General features: G+C 37.5%; 2 protein-coding genes across 3 annotated transcripts in view; one reads left to right on the top strand and one right to left on the bottom strand.

Moving 5' to 3' along the window:
- The window catches only part of KLHL32 (kelch like family member 32), a 259,608-nt gene that overhangs the window by 142,506 nt on the left and 99,512 nt on the right, over positions 1-17,590 (top strand). For both annotated transcript variants that reach the window (XM_023205880.2, XM_023205878.2), the window contains one exon: positions 9,083-9,190. In XM_023205880.2, the coding sequence (XP_023061648.1) occupies positions 9,083-9,190 (108 nt within the window). The remainder of the gene's footprint in view (positions 1-9,082; positions 9,191-17,590) is intronic.
- On the bottom strand, positions 7,039-7,953 carry LOC111538509 (omega-amidase NIT2). Its single transcript, XM_026454416.1, has one exon. It carries the CDS (start codon positions 7,947-7,949, stop codon positions 7,119-7,121), a length of 831 nt encoding a protein of 276 aa, XP_026310201.1. The 5' UTR covers positions 7,950-7,953; the 3' UTR covers positions 7,039-7,118.

The raw sequence follows: 17,590 nt of genomic DNA, 5'->3' as shown, positions 1-17,590 counted from the left end.
CAGATGTATGGATTTATTTCTGGGCTATTCTGTTAGTTGGTCTATATATCTGTTTTTATGACAGTACTATACTGTTTTGATTACTGTAGCTTTGTAATATATTTTGAAATCAGGAAGTATGATGCCTCCAGCGTATTCTTCTTGTTTAAGATTTCTTTGGCTATTCAGTGTCTTTTGTGGTTCCATTTGATTTTATCATTTTTTTTCTATTTCTATAAAGAATGCCACTTGAATTTTGGTAGGGGTTGTGTTGAATGTATAGATCACTTTGAGTAGTATGAACATTTTAACACATTTTTTTAAATCTGTAGACACAGATGTCTTTCCGTTTTATCTGTGTCTTTGATTTCCTTCACCAGTGTTTTATAACTTTCAGTTAACAAGTCTTTCACTTCTTTGATTAAATTCATGCCTAAGTATTTTCTTTGTTATTTTAAATGGGATGGTTTTCCTAAATTTCTTTTTTATTACTTTCCTGTTTGTATACAGAAATACTACTGATTTTTGAATGTTAATTTTGCACCAAAAAACTTTGTTAAACTCATTTATTAGTTCTAACATTGTTTTTTGGTTGAATCTTCAGGGTTTCCTACATATATAACCATGTTATCTGCAGAGATAATTTCACTTTTTCCTCTCCAGTTTGGATGCTTTTTATTTCTTTTTCTTGTTTAATTGCACTGGGTAGGACTTCCAGTACTAAGTTGAATGAAAGTGGTCTCTCATCTTCTCTTGCTATCTTCCTTTGTTATTTGATTATTTTTGTAGTATTTGCTTTGATTCTTTTCTATTTATCTTTTGTATATCTATTATAAGTTTTTTTTTTTTTTTTTTCTGTGTGATTACCTCAAGCCTGTCATAAAATGTCTTGTAGTTACAATGGTCTATTTTAAGTTGATAACTTAACTCAACTGCACACAAAAATTCTCCACTTTTACTACCTCCCCCAAACTTTGTGTTTTTGCAGTCAGAGTTTACTTCTTTTTATATTGTGTATCCATCAACAAATTTTGGTCTTTTATCTTTTAAATGTTGGGGTAAAAGTAACTTACACACCACCATTACAGTGTTACGTTATTATGTATTTGTCCATATCTTTACTTTTGCCAGTGATATTTATGTTTTCTTATGCTTTCACCTTACTGTTCAGCATGTTTTTGTTTCAATTTGAAGAACCCCCTTAGCCATTTCATGTAAAATAGGTTTAGGAGTGACAAACTCTCTCAGTTTTTGTTTCCCTGGGAAACATTTATTTTTAAAGGATAGTTTTGCCAGATATTGTATTCTTGGTAGTTTTTTTCTTTCAGTATTCTGAATGTATCATCCCGCTCTCTTCTGGCCTGCAATATTTCTACTAAAAAAATCCACTGATTGTCTCATGGAGATGGTTCCCTTATACGTGACAAGTCACTTTTCTTTTGCTTCTTTCAAAATTCTCTGTCTTTAACTTTTGAAAATTTAATTATAATGTATCCTGGTGCAGATCTCTTTGTATTCAACTTATTTAGGATTCTTTGGGGTTCATCAATCCAGATGTCCACTTCCTTCCCCTGATTTGGAATGTTTTTGGTAGTTATTCGTTTTCAATAATCTTTCTTCTCCTTTCTATTTCTCTTCTTTTTATTAAGCTTTCATAATATAAATTGATTGACTTGATACTGTTTCATAAAAGCCATAGGTTTTCTTTACTCCTTTTTACTCTTTTTTCTTTTTTGTCCTCTGACTGGATAATTTAAAATGACCAGTATTCAAGTTTACTGATTCTTTCCTCTGCTTGATCAAGTCTGGTATTGAAGCTCTCTGTTGCATTTTTTTGTTTCATTTATTGTGTTCTTCAGCTTCAGAATTTGCTTCATTTTTGTGGTTTGCATTTCTCTAATTTTCCCTTTCATTTGTGTATTACATAAAATTTACATTTCTCTAACTTTCCCTTTTGTTTATGTTTTATTTTCCTGATATTATTGAGTTGTCTATCTGTGTTCAATGATAATTTCTTAAAACAATAATTTTGTCAAGCAATTCACAGGTCTCCATTTCTTTGGTATCATTACTGGAAATTATCATTTCCTTTAGTGATGTTAGGTTTCCCTGACATTTCATGTTCCTTGTAGCCTTGCATTGGTGTCTGAACATTTGAAAGAGCAGTTATATCTTTCAGATATTACAGACTGGCTTTGGTGGGGAAGACTTTCACCTGAGGTGTGATGATACCTGAGGTGTGATGATGGGTGGGGTGTGTGGTGGTTGTGGGTCCAATGCAAGTTCTGAGGGGTGTGCAGGGGCAGTGGTTTTGGGGATTGTGTGACACTGTCATGGTGCGTGGGGTTGCCAGGTCCTGATGTAGGTGCAAGAGAAGTGACATCACAGTCGGGTGTGGGCTCATGTGAAGCAGGGTGCCAGAGTGACCCCCTCCAGCTCCAGGGTATGCAAAAGCATGGGCTCCAGGCATCTCTGTCAGCTGGGGTTTGTGCTGGTGAAGACTGGCGATCTTTAACAGCAAAGACTGTAGGAGTCCTCCCGCTCTTTTCCCCTACAGGGGGATATAGTGGTCAAGGCAATTTCTCTTGGCACTACGCTGTACTATGTGGAACATCCTCAGTTCTAAAAAATGTTCAATTTTTAAAATTGATGATAAATTTCTGAAAGTTAAATACATTATGAATGTTAGCTTTTTAATATATCAAATATAATTGAATATATTACATGTTAAATACTCCCAATAGCTTTAAGATATTCTGAATGTTATTTTATTTTTTCAAATTGTATTTAAAATCTATTTTGGAAAATTTCTTAAATGGCAAGAGAGCAATAATTTAGTGTTTCTAACAGTAAAAAGTTTAACCATAAATTAAGCTCTCAAAAATAATCCTTTTCATTATGAAAGCATAAAACTCTCTAATGCAGTGAGATGGAAATGAAGATCTCTACAAGGAATAATGGGTCATCAGTTTATATTGTTCATCTTATACATATTAATTTAAAATGTATAGACTTGTGAGGATAAAAAAATACATTTGTTAAAATAAAATCCTATTAGTTCAATAGTACAAAGAATATAAAATACCTAGGAATCAATTTAACCAAAGAAGTAAAATATCTAGACAAGGAAAACTGTAAAACACTGGTGAAAGAAGATGATACCAAAAAAAGGGAAAGATATTCCATGTTCATGGATAAGAATAATTAATACTGCTAAAATAACAATACTACCCAAAGTAGTTTACAGATTCAGTGCAATCCATATCAAATTTCCAATGACGTTCTTCACAGAAATAGAAAAAAAATCTTAAATATAAGTGGAACCACAAAAACCCCAAATAGCCAAAGCCACCCTGAGCAAAAAGAACAAAGATGTTACACTATCAGATATCAAAATGTACTAAAAAGCTATAGTAACTAAATCAGCCTGGTACTGGCATAAAAACAGACACATAGATCAGTGGAATAGAATAGGGAACCCAAATATAAGTCCACACATTTACAGACAACTTATCTTTGCAAAGGTGCCAAGAACATACAATGGAGAAGAGAGAGTCTTTTTAATACATGGTGCTGGGAAAATTGCATAACTATATGCAGAAGAATGTAACTACACCCTTATCTCTCACCATACACAAAAATCAAATCAAAATGTATTAAAGACTTAACTCTAAGGCCCCAAATGTGAAATAACTAGAAGACAATATTGGGGAAATGCTACAGGACATTGGTTTGGGCAAGACTTTTTGGGATTAAGACCCCCAAAACACAGGCAACCAAAGCAAAAATACACAAATGGAATTTCATCAAGCTAAAAAGCTTCTACATAGCAAAGGAAACAATCAACAAAGTGAAGGGCAAACCCACAGAATGGGGACAAATATTTGTAAACTACCATCTGACAAGGGATTGATAACCAGAATATATAAGAAGCTCAAACAGTTCACTAGCAAAAAAAAAAAAAAAAAAAAAAAGATCCAATTTAAAAATGGGCAAAATTAGATATTTCTTAAAAGAAGGCATACAAATGTCCAACAGATATATTTAAAAAAATACTGAAGGTCACTGAGCATCAGAAGATGCAAATCAAAACTACAGTGAAATACCTCACCCCAGTTAAAATGGCTTTTATCAAAAAGAGAGGCAATAACAGATTCTGGCAATGATGGGGAGAAAGGGGAACCCTAGTACTCTGTTGATGGGAATAAATTAGTACAGCCACTATGGAGAACAGAATGGAGGTTCCTCAAGAAACTAAAAATGTAACTTGCATATGACTCAGCAATTTTACCACTGGGTATATATTCAGAAGTAAGGAAATCAGTATATTGTAAAATACATATTATATATCCAAAAGAAAGGAAATCAGTATATCTGCACTCCCATGTTTATTGTAGCAGTATTCACAATAGTCAAAATTTGGAATTGGGCCGGGTGCAGTGGCTCATACCTGTAATCCCAGCACTCCAGTACTCAGGGAGGCTGAGGCAGGTGGATCAACTGAGGTCAGGAGTTTGAGACCAGCCTGGCCAACATTGTGAAATTCCATCTCTACTAAAAATATATAAATTAACCGGGTGTGGTGGCACGTGCCTGTAGCCCCAGCTACTTGGGGGGTTGAGGAAACAGAATTGCTTGAACCCAGGAGGCGGAGGTTGTGGTGAACTGAGGTCATGCCACTGTACTCCAGCCTGGGTGGCAGAGCAAGACCCTGTCTCAAAAAAAAAAAAAAAAAACAAAAAAGGAAAATGGAATTAACTAAGTGCTCATCAGTGAATGAATGGACAAAGAAAATGTGGTATATATACCCAAAGAAATGTTATAAAAAAATGAAATCCTGTCATTTGCAGCAATGTGGATGGAACTAGAGGTCATTATGTTAAGTGAAATAAGCCAAGCACAAAAAGACAAATAATGTATATCGTCACTCATATGTGAGAGCTTAAAAAAAAGTGAATCTCGTGAAGACAGAGTAGACTGGTGGTTACCCTACCCAGTAGGCTGGGAAGGGTCGTTGGGAGGGGGAGGATGATGGGGATATTGAATGATGGGTGCAAATATACAGTTTAATAGAAGAAATGAGACCTAGTGTTAGATCAGTAGAGTGACTATAGTTTACAGTAATCTATTGTACACTTGAAAATAGCTAGAAAGGAGCTGGGCACGGTGGTTCACGCCTGTAATCCCAGCACTTTGGGAGGCTGAGGCAGGTGGATCACAAGGTCAGGAGTTCGAGACCAGCCTGGCCAATATGGCGAAACCTCATCTCTACTAAAAATACAAAAATTAGCCAGGAGTGGTGGCAGGTACCTGTAATCCCAGCTACTCCGGAGGCTGACGCAGGAGAATCTCATGAACCTGGGAGGCAGAGGTTGCAGTCAGGTGAGATTGGGCCACTACACTCCAGCCTGGGTGACACAGCAAGACTCCATCTCAAAAAAAAAAAAGAAAAGAAAAGAAAATCGCTAGAAGAGAATAATTTGAATGTTTCAAGCATAAAGAAAAGATATTTTTAAGGTGATAGACAACTCAAATACGCTGATTTGGTCATTAAAAATTATGACTATATTACATTATCATATGTACCCCTGAAATATGTACATTCCTTAGGCATTGATAAAATTTACATAAACAAATAAAATTTCTAAAAGATGAATATTGATATATTGGCAAAAGTAAAAAAAAAATCACATTTTTTAAATTAAAAAAATTCAGCATGGACTAAATACCATATAGCATAGTGAGGTTTTTTTTGTTTTTGTTTTTTTGCTACTATAAAGTTAGCTAAACTGCAAAATCTCAAGGAACAGTTCCCACAAGACTTCTCTCATTATCAGTAAACAAAATTGAATTCTCTTTATATTTCTTAAGTCAAAGATTAACAGTGCACAAATTAGTGTCGGGTTGTATTTTTCTTTTTTTTTTGCCTTTTTAAATTTTTTATGGAAACTCATACATTTGTTTAATTTGGCAAGTTTTTGTTTTTTTAATTTCTTTATTTTTTTGTGGTAAATATGTTATCTTGATTGGAGTGGTTTACAGCTGTATATGTCAAAGTTTACCAAATTGCACACTTATTTTTTTAAAGTAAAATTATGCATCAATTGTAAATTAAAAACTTAATTTAAAAAAGTCATTTGTCTTTCTCTTGTTCTTAGTACACAGTGTTGTTTTCCAGAAGTATATATATAGAGAGAGAGACAGAGAGAGAGAGTGAGTCTCTGGCTGACCTCAAACTTGTGGACTCAAGGGATCCTCCTGCCTCAGCCTCCAATGTAGATAGGACTACAGGCGCATGCTACTGCGCTTGGCTCCGTCCCTAATTTTTAACCACAAAAGGATTCTCAAACCAAACTGTCTAAGAACTACTAGGTTCAGTGATTGTTTATCTGTGGAGCTAGAAAGTGTTACTGGGGAAAAAGAAAAAAAAATAATGGAACTTTCAGACACACAACATTATCAAAAAAATCTTTTGCAGAGATTCATACTAAATTGCCTTCACTAATGGCACCACTGCCATTCTCCCATGGGGCTCTTTGTTGACCCAGTCCTTCCTGCAAGACCAGGGGGGCCTGGGGTTGAATGAGCAGCTCCTTTTTAAATGTGAAGAGCCCAAAGGCTGGTAAGAGGCGTGGGGCTGCGAACTTCTCTGGCAAACACCAAAGATGTATCACCTTGCGTCCTATAGCTACTCATGAACCAAACATGGAACTTCAAGGTACTGCTTGGAAAAGAATAGCACCAGGCCACGTTTTCTGGATGATGGAGATTCCAACTCCAGCAATGGGATGAGAGGTTCATGACACAAATATATTCACATTAGGTGACTCAGTCACCAGGATACCAAGATCTGATACTTTCACAAACTGCCTGGAGGCAACTTAAGTATGGAAGAAGCTTCAGAACCAGCCCAGCTTTCTGCTCTCTGGTTCCAGGCTGCATCCTTTTTAACGACTTAATGTGGTGTGGAAAATGTCAGCATAATGAGGCTTTCTCATCTCAATAGAGAACCTAGGAAGGACAAGGCTGAATTTCCAAAAAAAAAAAAAAAAAAAAAAGTCATGAAAGAATTTAATAGGGAGTTGATTATGTTGTAGGGTCATATCTTCCTGTTCTGTGACACATTAGAAACATAAACTTTAGGGCTTTTTCATCTCCACAGCATAGAGGTCTGATCGCTTCTGTCTAAAAACGGGGATTTGCTGGCGTATTTCAGCCAGCTTCTTCAGGTCTATGTCTGAATACACGATTGCTTCTTCTGTGCCAGCTTTGGCTAGGACCTCCCCCCAAGGGTTCACCACGGTGCTGTGTCCCCAGGCAACGTAGGAGGCTTTGTCATCCCGGGCGGGAGAGGCTGTGGCCACATACACCTGATTATCAACAGCCCGGCTTCGCTGAAGCAACTCCCAGTGGGCTGGTCCAGTGGTCAGATTAAAAGCTCCTGGATATACCAACAGCTGGCAGCCTCTCTGTGCGTAGATTTGTGCAAGCTCTGCAAACCGCATGTCGTAGCAGATGCCCAGACCCACTCTGCAGTAAGGAGTATCAAATGTGGAGAAACTATCACCCGCACTCAACGTTTCAGATTCTTGAAATGTAATTTTTCCAGGAACATCAATGTCAAACAGATGGATCTTTCTGTACTTTGCTAGTAAAGTTCCATCAGGCCCAAACACAGCACAGGTGTTATATAATTTCCCAGCATCCTCTTCAGGGATAGAGCCTCCAATGAGATATATGCTGCATTCCTTTGCTACTTCAGAAAGCTTCTGTGTGGATTCACCAGGAATTTTCTCTGCATATTCAGGAAAATATTTCGTTCCATATGGAGAATTAAAGCATTCCGGCAAAGAAACTATTTTGGCTCCTTGCGTTGCTGCCTCCCGGATAAAGCTACAAGCTCGAGTGACGTTATCTGATTTGACGGAAGAAATTTGAAGCTGGATGAGGGCCATGCGGAAAGTGGCCATGGCTCTCCCCTGTTTTTTTAATTTCAAATTTTCATTTGACATACTGATTTGCAATAAATTGGCCATTTGGAGAATTGGTTGGGGGCAAATTCACTTGCACTGAATATCTTAGTGGTTCTCAAATTCAAGTGGGCATAAGAATCACCTGGAGGTCCTATTACACTACAGATTGCTGGGCCCCACCTGGAGTATCAGTTTCAATAAGTCTGCAGTGGGGCCCTGAGAGTCTGTACTCAAACATGTTCCCAGGTGATGCTGATGTCTCTGGTCCAAGGGCTACACTTTGAGAACCACTGAAATGGAGTGTGTGATACATGGCTTTGTATTCCCATCCAAATCTCATCTTGAATTGTAGTCCCTATAGTCCCTATAATCCCCGCATGTCAACGGAGAGACCAGGTGGAGGGTAATTGAATCATGGGGGTGATTTCCCCCATGCTGTTCTCGTGATAGTGAGTGAGTTCTCACAAGATCTGATGGTTTTATAAAGGGCTCTTCCCCTTCACTTCGCACTTCTTCTTTCTGCTGCCTTGTGAAAAACGTGCCTTGCTTCCCCTTCACCTTCCATCATTATTGTAAATTTCCTGAGGCCTCCCCAGCCATTCTGAACTGTGAGTCAATTAAACCTCTTTCCTTTATAAGTCCCTAGTCTCAGGCAGTTCTTTATAGCAGTATGAAAATGAACTAATACAATGGCAGATGAGAGGAACTAGCTGTTTCATTGGACTGAGGCAGAAAAAAGCAGAGAAGTCAGGAGATGAAGGCTTTTCGTGTCCTATTGGGCAGGATATTTGGGACTGCTGCATATAACTTGGTAGCTATGAGAATCCAGGACCAAGAGAAAGAGAGTCCGGTGAGCCTAAATACTATCACCTCAAAATGAGACTGTGTATTACATATGGAAGTACTGTATATAGTGAGGAGTGCCATCCTGTGTGTACTGTTATTGTAACTGTTCAGACATCAAGATGATTTGCAGTGGTTTGTGTCAATGACACTTTGTAGAAGCATTTCAAAAATCAAAATCAATTATTAATTTGTAAAACTTGGTTTTCCCTAGTCTCTCTAGAATTTTGTCTTGCTCCCTCGCTTTCAAAGTCTCATAACTGTCTTTCTTTCTTTCCTCACCTCAGGCAATGTTCAGTCTTTGTATGGTGGAAAGTGGAGCTGATGAGGTTAATTTGCATGGTGTGACCAGCCTTGGCTTAAAGCAGGCTCTGGAGTTTGCATACACAGGACAGGTATGGTATTAAACATGATCTGAAAGGTTTAATATTTTAACTACACCTAACCAAAGGAGATTATCCTTGAGGTATGAGATTTAGTTATTGTTCTTGTTACTCATTTTGATGTTAAAAATAAGATTCACATCCACTTAATTTTATGACTAAAGTTATTGAAAGGTAAGTAAAGCAATTTGATTTTTAAATATGATACAGTGAACATAGTATTATAAATTTAACTTAGTGTTTGCTGGTGTGATTTTTTGAATATCTTCAAGAACTATCATAAGGGAAAGAGTTTGCAAGACAATGGATTCTCATTGTTATCACGGAAGCTCAGTGACTCAATCATGGCTTTATTGTCTTAAAAACAAAACAAAAAATTTAGAGTTCCCAAAATTTATGTCCAACGTCTTGGTACCGTGTCTTCCACATATCTCAGAGTCAGAATTGAAGGCATTTAGATTAGTAGATTTTGATAGTTTGAAATCCTAATACATTCATGACTAAAATTGTTATAGGATTTATAGGACATCAGAGAATATCCATTTACATTTGAGAACTACTCAAATAAATCAATTCAAATACAGACTGAATGTTTAGCTCCCCTTTTATAAATTTTTGTTCTTTAGCACCATTTCATCCAACTTGGATTCATTATCTTCTATGCTAAAATGAAAACGTCTTCTCTTGAGAGGCTCGCATCCTAATGAGAGAAAGAGAGGCATACAAAATTAAATATATAATTAAAATCCTCACTGGTGTTAGAGTTATAACAGAAGCAGAATACAAAACAGAGTGGGAAAAGGATGCATGTGGTCAAGTGTGGCTACCGGTACAAAATTTTAAAGAGAGGGTGGTATTTGGGTCCTGAAGAATGTGTGGGAGCTCATTTTTCTACTGAATTTTATTTTTGTTTAATTTTATTCTTAATTAGCAAATAATAATTCTATATACTTACGTGATGTAAATGTGATGTTCTGATATATGTTTACAATGTGGAATGATTAAATCAGACTAGTTAATAAATCTGTCACCTCACCTACCTATTTTTTTGTGGTGAAAACATTTTAAATGTATTCTTCTAGCAATGTTGAACTATATAATGCATTATTATTTATTATAGTTACCATTCTGTGAAGTAGATCACTACAGCTTATTCCTGCTGTCTAACTGAAACTATATACCCTTTTGATCAATATCTCCCCTTAGCCCATCCACCCCTGCTACAGTTTGGATGTTTGTCCTCTCCAAATCTCATGTTGAAATTTGATCCCCACTGTTGGAGGTGGGGTCTGTAGGTGGATGTTTGGGTCATGTTGCTTGATTCTTCATGAATAGACTGATGCTCTCTCTCAGGGTGTGAATGAGTTCTCACTGTTAATTCTTGAGAGAGCTGTTTATTGAAAAGAGCCTGGCACCTCTTTCCCACTCTCTTGCCTCCTCTCTTACTATGTGATCTCTGCACATGCCAGCTCTGCTTCCCCTGTGCCATGAGTGGGAACAGCCTGAAACCCTCACTAGAAGCAGATGCTGGAGCCATGTTTCTTGTTTAGCCTGCAGAACCATGAGCCAAATAAACGTTTTTCTTATATAAATTACCCAATCTCAGATATTCCTTTATAACAACACTAAATGGACAAGAAAACACCCTCCCCTAGCCTTTGGTAACCATCATTCTACTTGCTACTTCTATGAGTTCAACTTTTTTTAGATTCAGCATATAAGTAAGATCATGAAGTATTTGTCTTTCTGGGCCTTGCTTATTTCACTTAACATAGTGTCCTCAAGGTTCATCCATGTCATTGCAAATGACAGGATTTCTCTACTTCTTAAAGCTAAATAGCACTATGTTGTGTGTACATACCATCTTTTCTTTGTTTATTCACCTGATGACAGACAACTAGGTTGCGTTCATATCTTAGTTACTGCAAATAATGCTGCAGTGAACATGGGTATACAGATATCTCTATAGCATAATAATTTCAATTCCTTTGGCTGTTACCCAGAAATAGGATTGATGGTTCATATGGTAATTTTATTTTTACTTTTTTGAAGAACCTCCATACTGTTTAACATAATGGTTGTCTTAATTTACATTCCCACTAACAGTGTACAAGGGTTTAATTTTCTCCACACCCTCACCAATACTTGTTATCTATTGTCTTTTTATATAGTAGGGGTGAGGTGATATCTCACCATGGTTTTCATTTGCATTTCCCTGATGACTAATGATGATGAATTTTTTTCATATATCTGTTGGCCATTTTTATGTCTTCTTTTGAGAAGTGTCTGTTCGGTCCTTTGCCAATTTTTTGATTGGGTTTTTTATTTTCTCATCTTCTTGTGATGGCTCTAGCTTTGTTCTTTTTGCACAAGATTGCCAACTATTCAAGTTCTCAGTTGTGTTTTTTTTTTTTTTTTTTCTTGTCTAATTTCTCTGGCTAGAACTTCTAGTACTATGTTGAGTAGAAGTGGTCAAAATGGGCATAATTGTCTTGTTTCTGATCTTAAAGGAAGAGCTTTCAACTTTTCACCATTGAGTATGATGTTAACTCTGGGCTTTTCATGTATGGCCTTTATTGTATTGAGACACATTCTCTCTATGCCTAACTTTTTCAAAGTTTTTATCATGATAGGATGCTGAATTTTGTCAAATGCTTTTGCTGTATCTAGTCAGATGATCATATGGTTGTTGTCTGTCATTCTGTTAATATGGTATATTACATTTATTTATTAATATTTGCATATGTTGAATCATCATTGCATCCCAGGGATAAATCTCCCTTGATCATAGTGAATGATTCTTTTAATCATTCACTGTGCTGTTGAATATGGTTTGCTAGTATTTTCTTGAGGAGTTTTGCATCCATGTTCATCATGGATATTGGCCTGAAGTTTTCTTTTCTTGTAGTGTCTTTGTCTGGCTTTGGTATCAGAATAATGCTGGTTTCATAAAATGAATTTGAAAGTGTTCCTTCTTTAATTTTTTGAAAGAGTTTTAAGAAAGATCGATATTCGTTCTTTAAATGTTTGGTAGAATTCTGCTGTGATGCTATAAGGTCCTAGATTTTTCTTTATTGGGAAATATTTTGTATTAATAGTATTGATATAATCTCCTTACTTGCTATTGGTCTGTTCAGATATTTTATTACTTTTTTATTCAGTCTTGCTAGGTTGTATGTTTCTAGGACTTTATCCATTTCTTCTAGATGGTCCAATTTTTTGGTGTATAATTATTCATAATAGTCTCTTGTCTTTTGTATGTCTGTGATATCTGTTTTAATATCTTCTCTTTCATTTCTGATTTTATTTATTTGAATCTTCCATCTCTTTTTCTTAGTCTGGCTAAAGTTTTGTTGCCTTTATATTTTCAAAGAATGAAGTCTCACTTTCATTAATCTTTTCTGTTGTCTTTGTAGTCTCTGTTTTTCACTAAATTTTCTTTAGAGGCTTATTAAAATGTATGATATCATTTATTCTCTTTTCTGGAGTTAGTAGAGTTTAAGATATGTGTCTTAGAATAATTGAGGCAACTCTAGCAGCTAGAAGAAACTACTAAGTATGGCCGGGCGCGGTGGCTCAAGCCTGTAATCCCAGCACTTTGGGAGGCCGAGATGGGCGGATCACGAGGTCAGGAGATCGAGACCATCCTGGCTAACACGGTGAAACCCCGTCTCTACTAAAAAATACAAAAAACTAGCTGGGCGAGGTGGCGGGCGCCTGTAGTCCCAGCTACTCGGGAGGCTGAGGCAGGAGAATGGCGTAAACCCGGGAGGCGGAGCTTGCAGTGAGCTGAGATCCGGCCCCTGCACTCCAGCCTGGGCAACAGAGCGAGACTCTGTCTCAAAAAAAAAAAAAAAGAAAAGAAACTACTAAGTACAAAGGAAATAAGCCATCAATCAAGTAGAAAGTATAACAGGAGAAAGGAAAGTGGTGGATCACAAATTCAGGATTAGCCCCGCCAAATTTCCAGCCTTAGGAAATTAAGGCAGGCCATTATCATTCACAGAGTTGCCAAAATATATTCCTAGTGAGGTGAGTAAATCATGTATTTTGTGTTTTTTGGTTTACAGATGTGAAGAAAGATACCATCTCTAAATTGTTCCTTATTATTTCTCTTTTTATACCTGAATTACATGCAGTCACACCTGTATTTACCCATCTCTAGAGTGAGATTGAAAACCCATAGCTCCTCGTAGGTGTGCCATGGAGATGAAATAGTAACTTTTTTTTTTTTTTTTTTTTTTTGTAAAACTACCAGAGTAAATAATATCTGCACTCAGCTACATTAGCAACTGAACGGTTTAAGCTTAGAGACAATGGTCTATAAAGCATGTTTGAAGTATTAGGAAACTCAAGAGTACAAATTCCTGGGAAGGCTGAGTTAAAATACACATGCGGATATATGTGGCTGCCTTATTGCTTGCTTGATTGCTTTGTGATTTCCTTCAGAATGGCTAAGTTGATGCCTGTGTGTGTGTACATGCATGTGGGCATGTAATTCCTATAACACAAAGGATCTATGAAATGTGAACTGAAGTGAAGATAGCAGAAAGGGAGCTGACTTTTTGAAGACAAAGAAACCTACTTGGGAAGCAGGAAGGTATTTGCAGAAGGGTAGCCATATCCCACTGCCCAGGAGTCATATGCCTCAGGTGCTTAAATTCTACTTTTATGAGAAAAAAAAAAAAAAGCCAGATGAGATGAAAATATATCTGGTGTAAGTGCCTTTAAAAAGAAAGAAAGAAAAGCAAGTCCTAGGGCCAGACCTGGGGCTGCAATTATTCTGTCCAAACACCAGAGACTTATTCTGACTGTGCATCCACAGAGGCATATGACAGCCTGTGGCATACAGCAATAATTCATCTGTTCAAATTGTGTGCTGAGGGGACAGGAAGGGGGCTGACATTTCCTGGTGTGCCCTCTGAAAAAGCCAGGGGACAGCACTAGGCACTTTATGCGTGCTGTTTAAACTAATCTTTAAAACAGCTCTAAGGAATGCTGTGACCCCACTTGAAAGATGACAAGCCCAGGGAGATGCAGTGAATTGACTCAGATCATTCTCTCGGATATTTCGGCCCAATTAGGCAAACCCAGTACTACTAATTTCAAGTCTATTGTTCGTTTTCGATTATACTGTGTCATTAAGAAAAGATTAAGTTATATTTGTTAGACTTTGCTGAAGGAGGCAGAAAAGTGTTTGGGCATTTACAGAGTACACTATCTTGGTGGTTTTCTCTACTTGGAAACTGTGCCTTTTCAAGTCAGTCCATGAGGGCTTGGACTTGTTCTCTCTGTGTGATCACTCTTTGCCACAGAGTAGAAGCTGATACCTCTACAGCCTTTCTTGAACAACATCCGAGAAATTTTGGTTCTTAAACATCTTTAATTTGTAATAAATCTATTTTCCCTTTGAGACATCGACACAACTGATGGCAAAAATAATGAAATTGTAGTTTCCTTGGGATTGGTGAACAGCTGCTTTCTCTTACTATGGAATTGACATTAACATTAAGCAAAAAGGTTGGAGCATAGGAATGTGAGTGAAAGCATAATTCTTCAGTTTCTTAACTGTTATTTACTGTTAGGGACATTCAATGACATGTAGTCTTTAGCCTTGATATGTATATAGATTTGTAAAAATTCAGGGTTAACATCGAGTGTATCTGCCTATAGCTATTTCTAACAGTTGATTATATGTTTAGTCAGTTGTAATATGTATAGTATGAAATGTACGTATTTGAAGTGTCTGAAAATTATTGCTGTCTTAGAGAGAAATTGGAAGTATAGAGTGGGAGTGATGAATGAATGCCTCTAAGTGTAGCAAGATGTGTGTGTGTTCCTCCTACACATTGCTCTAAAGTGTAGCCTTCTTAAAATTGGCCTACAGATTTCATCCAGGAAATTTTAAAGAAAAAGCAAATTTTCCTCTTAATGCTAATACATATTCTGAAAATGCATGCATTTTCTATCGAGTAGCAAACAGGGCTGCATAAGCATTCACTGTGTCCTTGCACTAATGAGAAATGTGCCCTTCATCTGGGCACACCCTGCTTGGGACACTGCTTGAATAGAGCTTGTGGTGCAGTACAGCCCTCGTGGGTGTCCTTGCACAGCCATGCCTGGAGGCCATTATTACAGCAGAACCAGTGGTGGAGGGCATAGAGGCCAGGCTGCTGTTGCTCTGTAGGGCTTGTTTTAGGAGCAAGGTTGGAAGCAAATGGTGACATAAACTGACTCTGGGCAGATCTACCTTAGAGAGAAAAGTATAAAGTGACTCTAAGAAAATACAAACTCCACTTACTCTGATGGGCAAGAGGGCCCATCCTGTTACCCTGGCCTCCCTTACTCTCCTCACTTTGAAACTCTGGCCAAGTTTATTAATGTTTCAAACCAGTCCTGAGTAGAAAAGGCATGAGGAAGAAGGAGGAAAAATATTCTGATGGAAATGTTGCCTGGGAGATGGATCCCAGTCCAAACTAGACAAGAGGTCAGCCACCCAGGAGCAGGCAGGTGTTTTTAGAAAATCAAAAAGCAAAAATGAAAAAACCCAGCCTGATTCTGAAGAGCAGAAAACATCAAGATCCTTTTTATAAAAAGAAGAGCCCTTGCTTGGAAAGTAGAACTTCCAGCACCAAAGGCCTTGGGATAAGCCTCTAGAAATTTGAGTACCTTAGGACCCAAAGGGAAGCAAACAGGACTGAGAACCACAATCTGGCTATGATGACGTCAAGGAATATAGACTATATGCCAAGCACTGTGATAAATACCTGACATGTAGTGGAGCAAGGGTTGAAACCTAGTTAGCTTCCTCTTAATTTCCAGAGAGCTATCCTCCTGTTCTGTCCCTTGGAGACTGATGAAGAGATTCCAGAAACGCAGTGGAGAGAGAAACTCTGCACCAAATGATAGTGACATTTATAGTCCCCTTTACAATTCCCTACTTCCAGGCACTGCTAACTCTGTCAGCTGTGAACCAATTATGTCATATCTAGGCTTCTGAAGAAGGATGCCTTGGGATATGTGTTCTTTGCATTTCTCTTTATTATTCAATAACTCCAGTCCTTGGCTTCTCAAAATCATAGAAGAACCCATCTCTTGGGGGATATTCACCCTAAATACACTTCTCTGACCCAGAGAATGCTTCAGTACAGTCTTTACAAGGAAATATTGTATAACCATTATTATTCATATTTTGAAGCCTTTGGAAATCAAGAAAACTATGATACTATGTTAAAAGGGAAAATTATTTTAAAAATATTCATTCAGTCAGAGGTCTCACATAGTAACTTTTTCTTTCTGATTGTCATTTGGTTCCCTAGTAAGTTCACATGACTTTTTGATATAGAGCCCTGATGCTGCAAACACTGTGCATTGCATTTCGGTGATCGTTGAAACTGTATTCCCCACAGCAGAGTACTTTTCTTGGGAGACCAGAGCATCAGGCCAGGCAGCAGAGTGACAGGAATCTTAATTGGATCTGCTTTCTCATGGACCATCCCTTCAGGGGCAGAAGTGTCCATTTATATGGAGAAAGTCCCTGTCAGATTTACTCATAAACATAACCCAGTTAAGCTAAAGTAGCACATGGAACAAATATGGGAGAAAATTTTTTAAATGTTTCTCTTGGGAGTAGTGTTAAGACTATTCAGTGGTTTAAATATTTTAGCTTCACAATCCTTTCTTTACCTGGCAGTACCTACCTGGCAAGTAAAAGGCCGCCGAGGCACCTCTACTGTGCCCTGGGCTCTGGGGGGGTACAGAGAAATCCACATTCTAAGGAATATAACAGCCCCTCCTTACCTGCAGGGACTATATTCCAAGACCCCAGTGGATGCCTGAAACCTCAGATAAGTACCAAACCCTATATATACTATGTTTTTTTCCTATACATACACACCTGTCATAAAATTTAGTTTATAAATTAGGCACAATAAGAGATTAACAACAATCACTAATAATAAAGTAGAGAAATTATAACAATACACCAGCATCACTTCTCTTGCACCTTGGGGCCATTATTAAGTAAAGTAAACACAAGCACTGAGATACTGCCACAGTGATCTGATCACCCAGAGGGCTACTAGGTTACTAACAGCCAGAGAGCATCTACAATGAGGATATGCTGAACAAAGGAATGATTCATGTCTTGGTGGGACAGAGTAGGATGATTGGAGATTGCATCATGCCACTCAGAATGGTGCATAATTTAAAACTTATGAATTGTTTATTTCTGGAATTTTCTATTTAATATTTCTGGACTGCAGTTTACCATGGGTAACTGAAACCGTAGAAAATGAAACTGTTGATAACAAGGGGGACTACTTTATTTTGAATTTTGCAGAAAGTGACATTGCTCCTCACCTTCTTGTCAGAGCTGTGCTAGAGTCCATAACTGGAGTGTTGACATGGAAA

This window comes from Piliocolobus tephrosceles, chromosome 5 (genome assembly GCF_002776525.5).
Source record: "Piliocolobus tephrosceles isolate RC106 chromosome 5, ASM277652v3, whole genome shotgun sequence".
Taxonomy (NCBI): domain Eukaryota; kingdom Metazoa; phylum Chordata; class Mammalia; order Primates; family Cercopithecidae; genus Piliocolobus; species Piliocolobus tephrosceles.
This window is presented reverse-complemented; position numbering and strand designations above follow the sequence as displayed.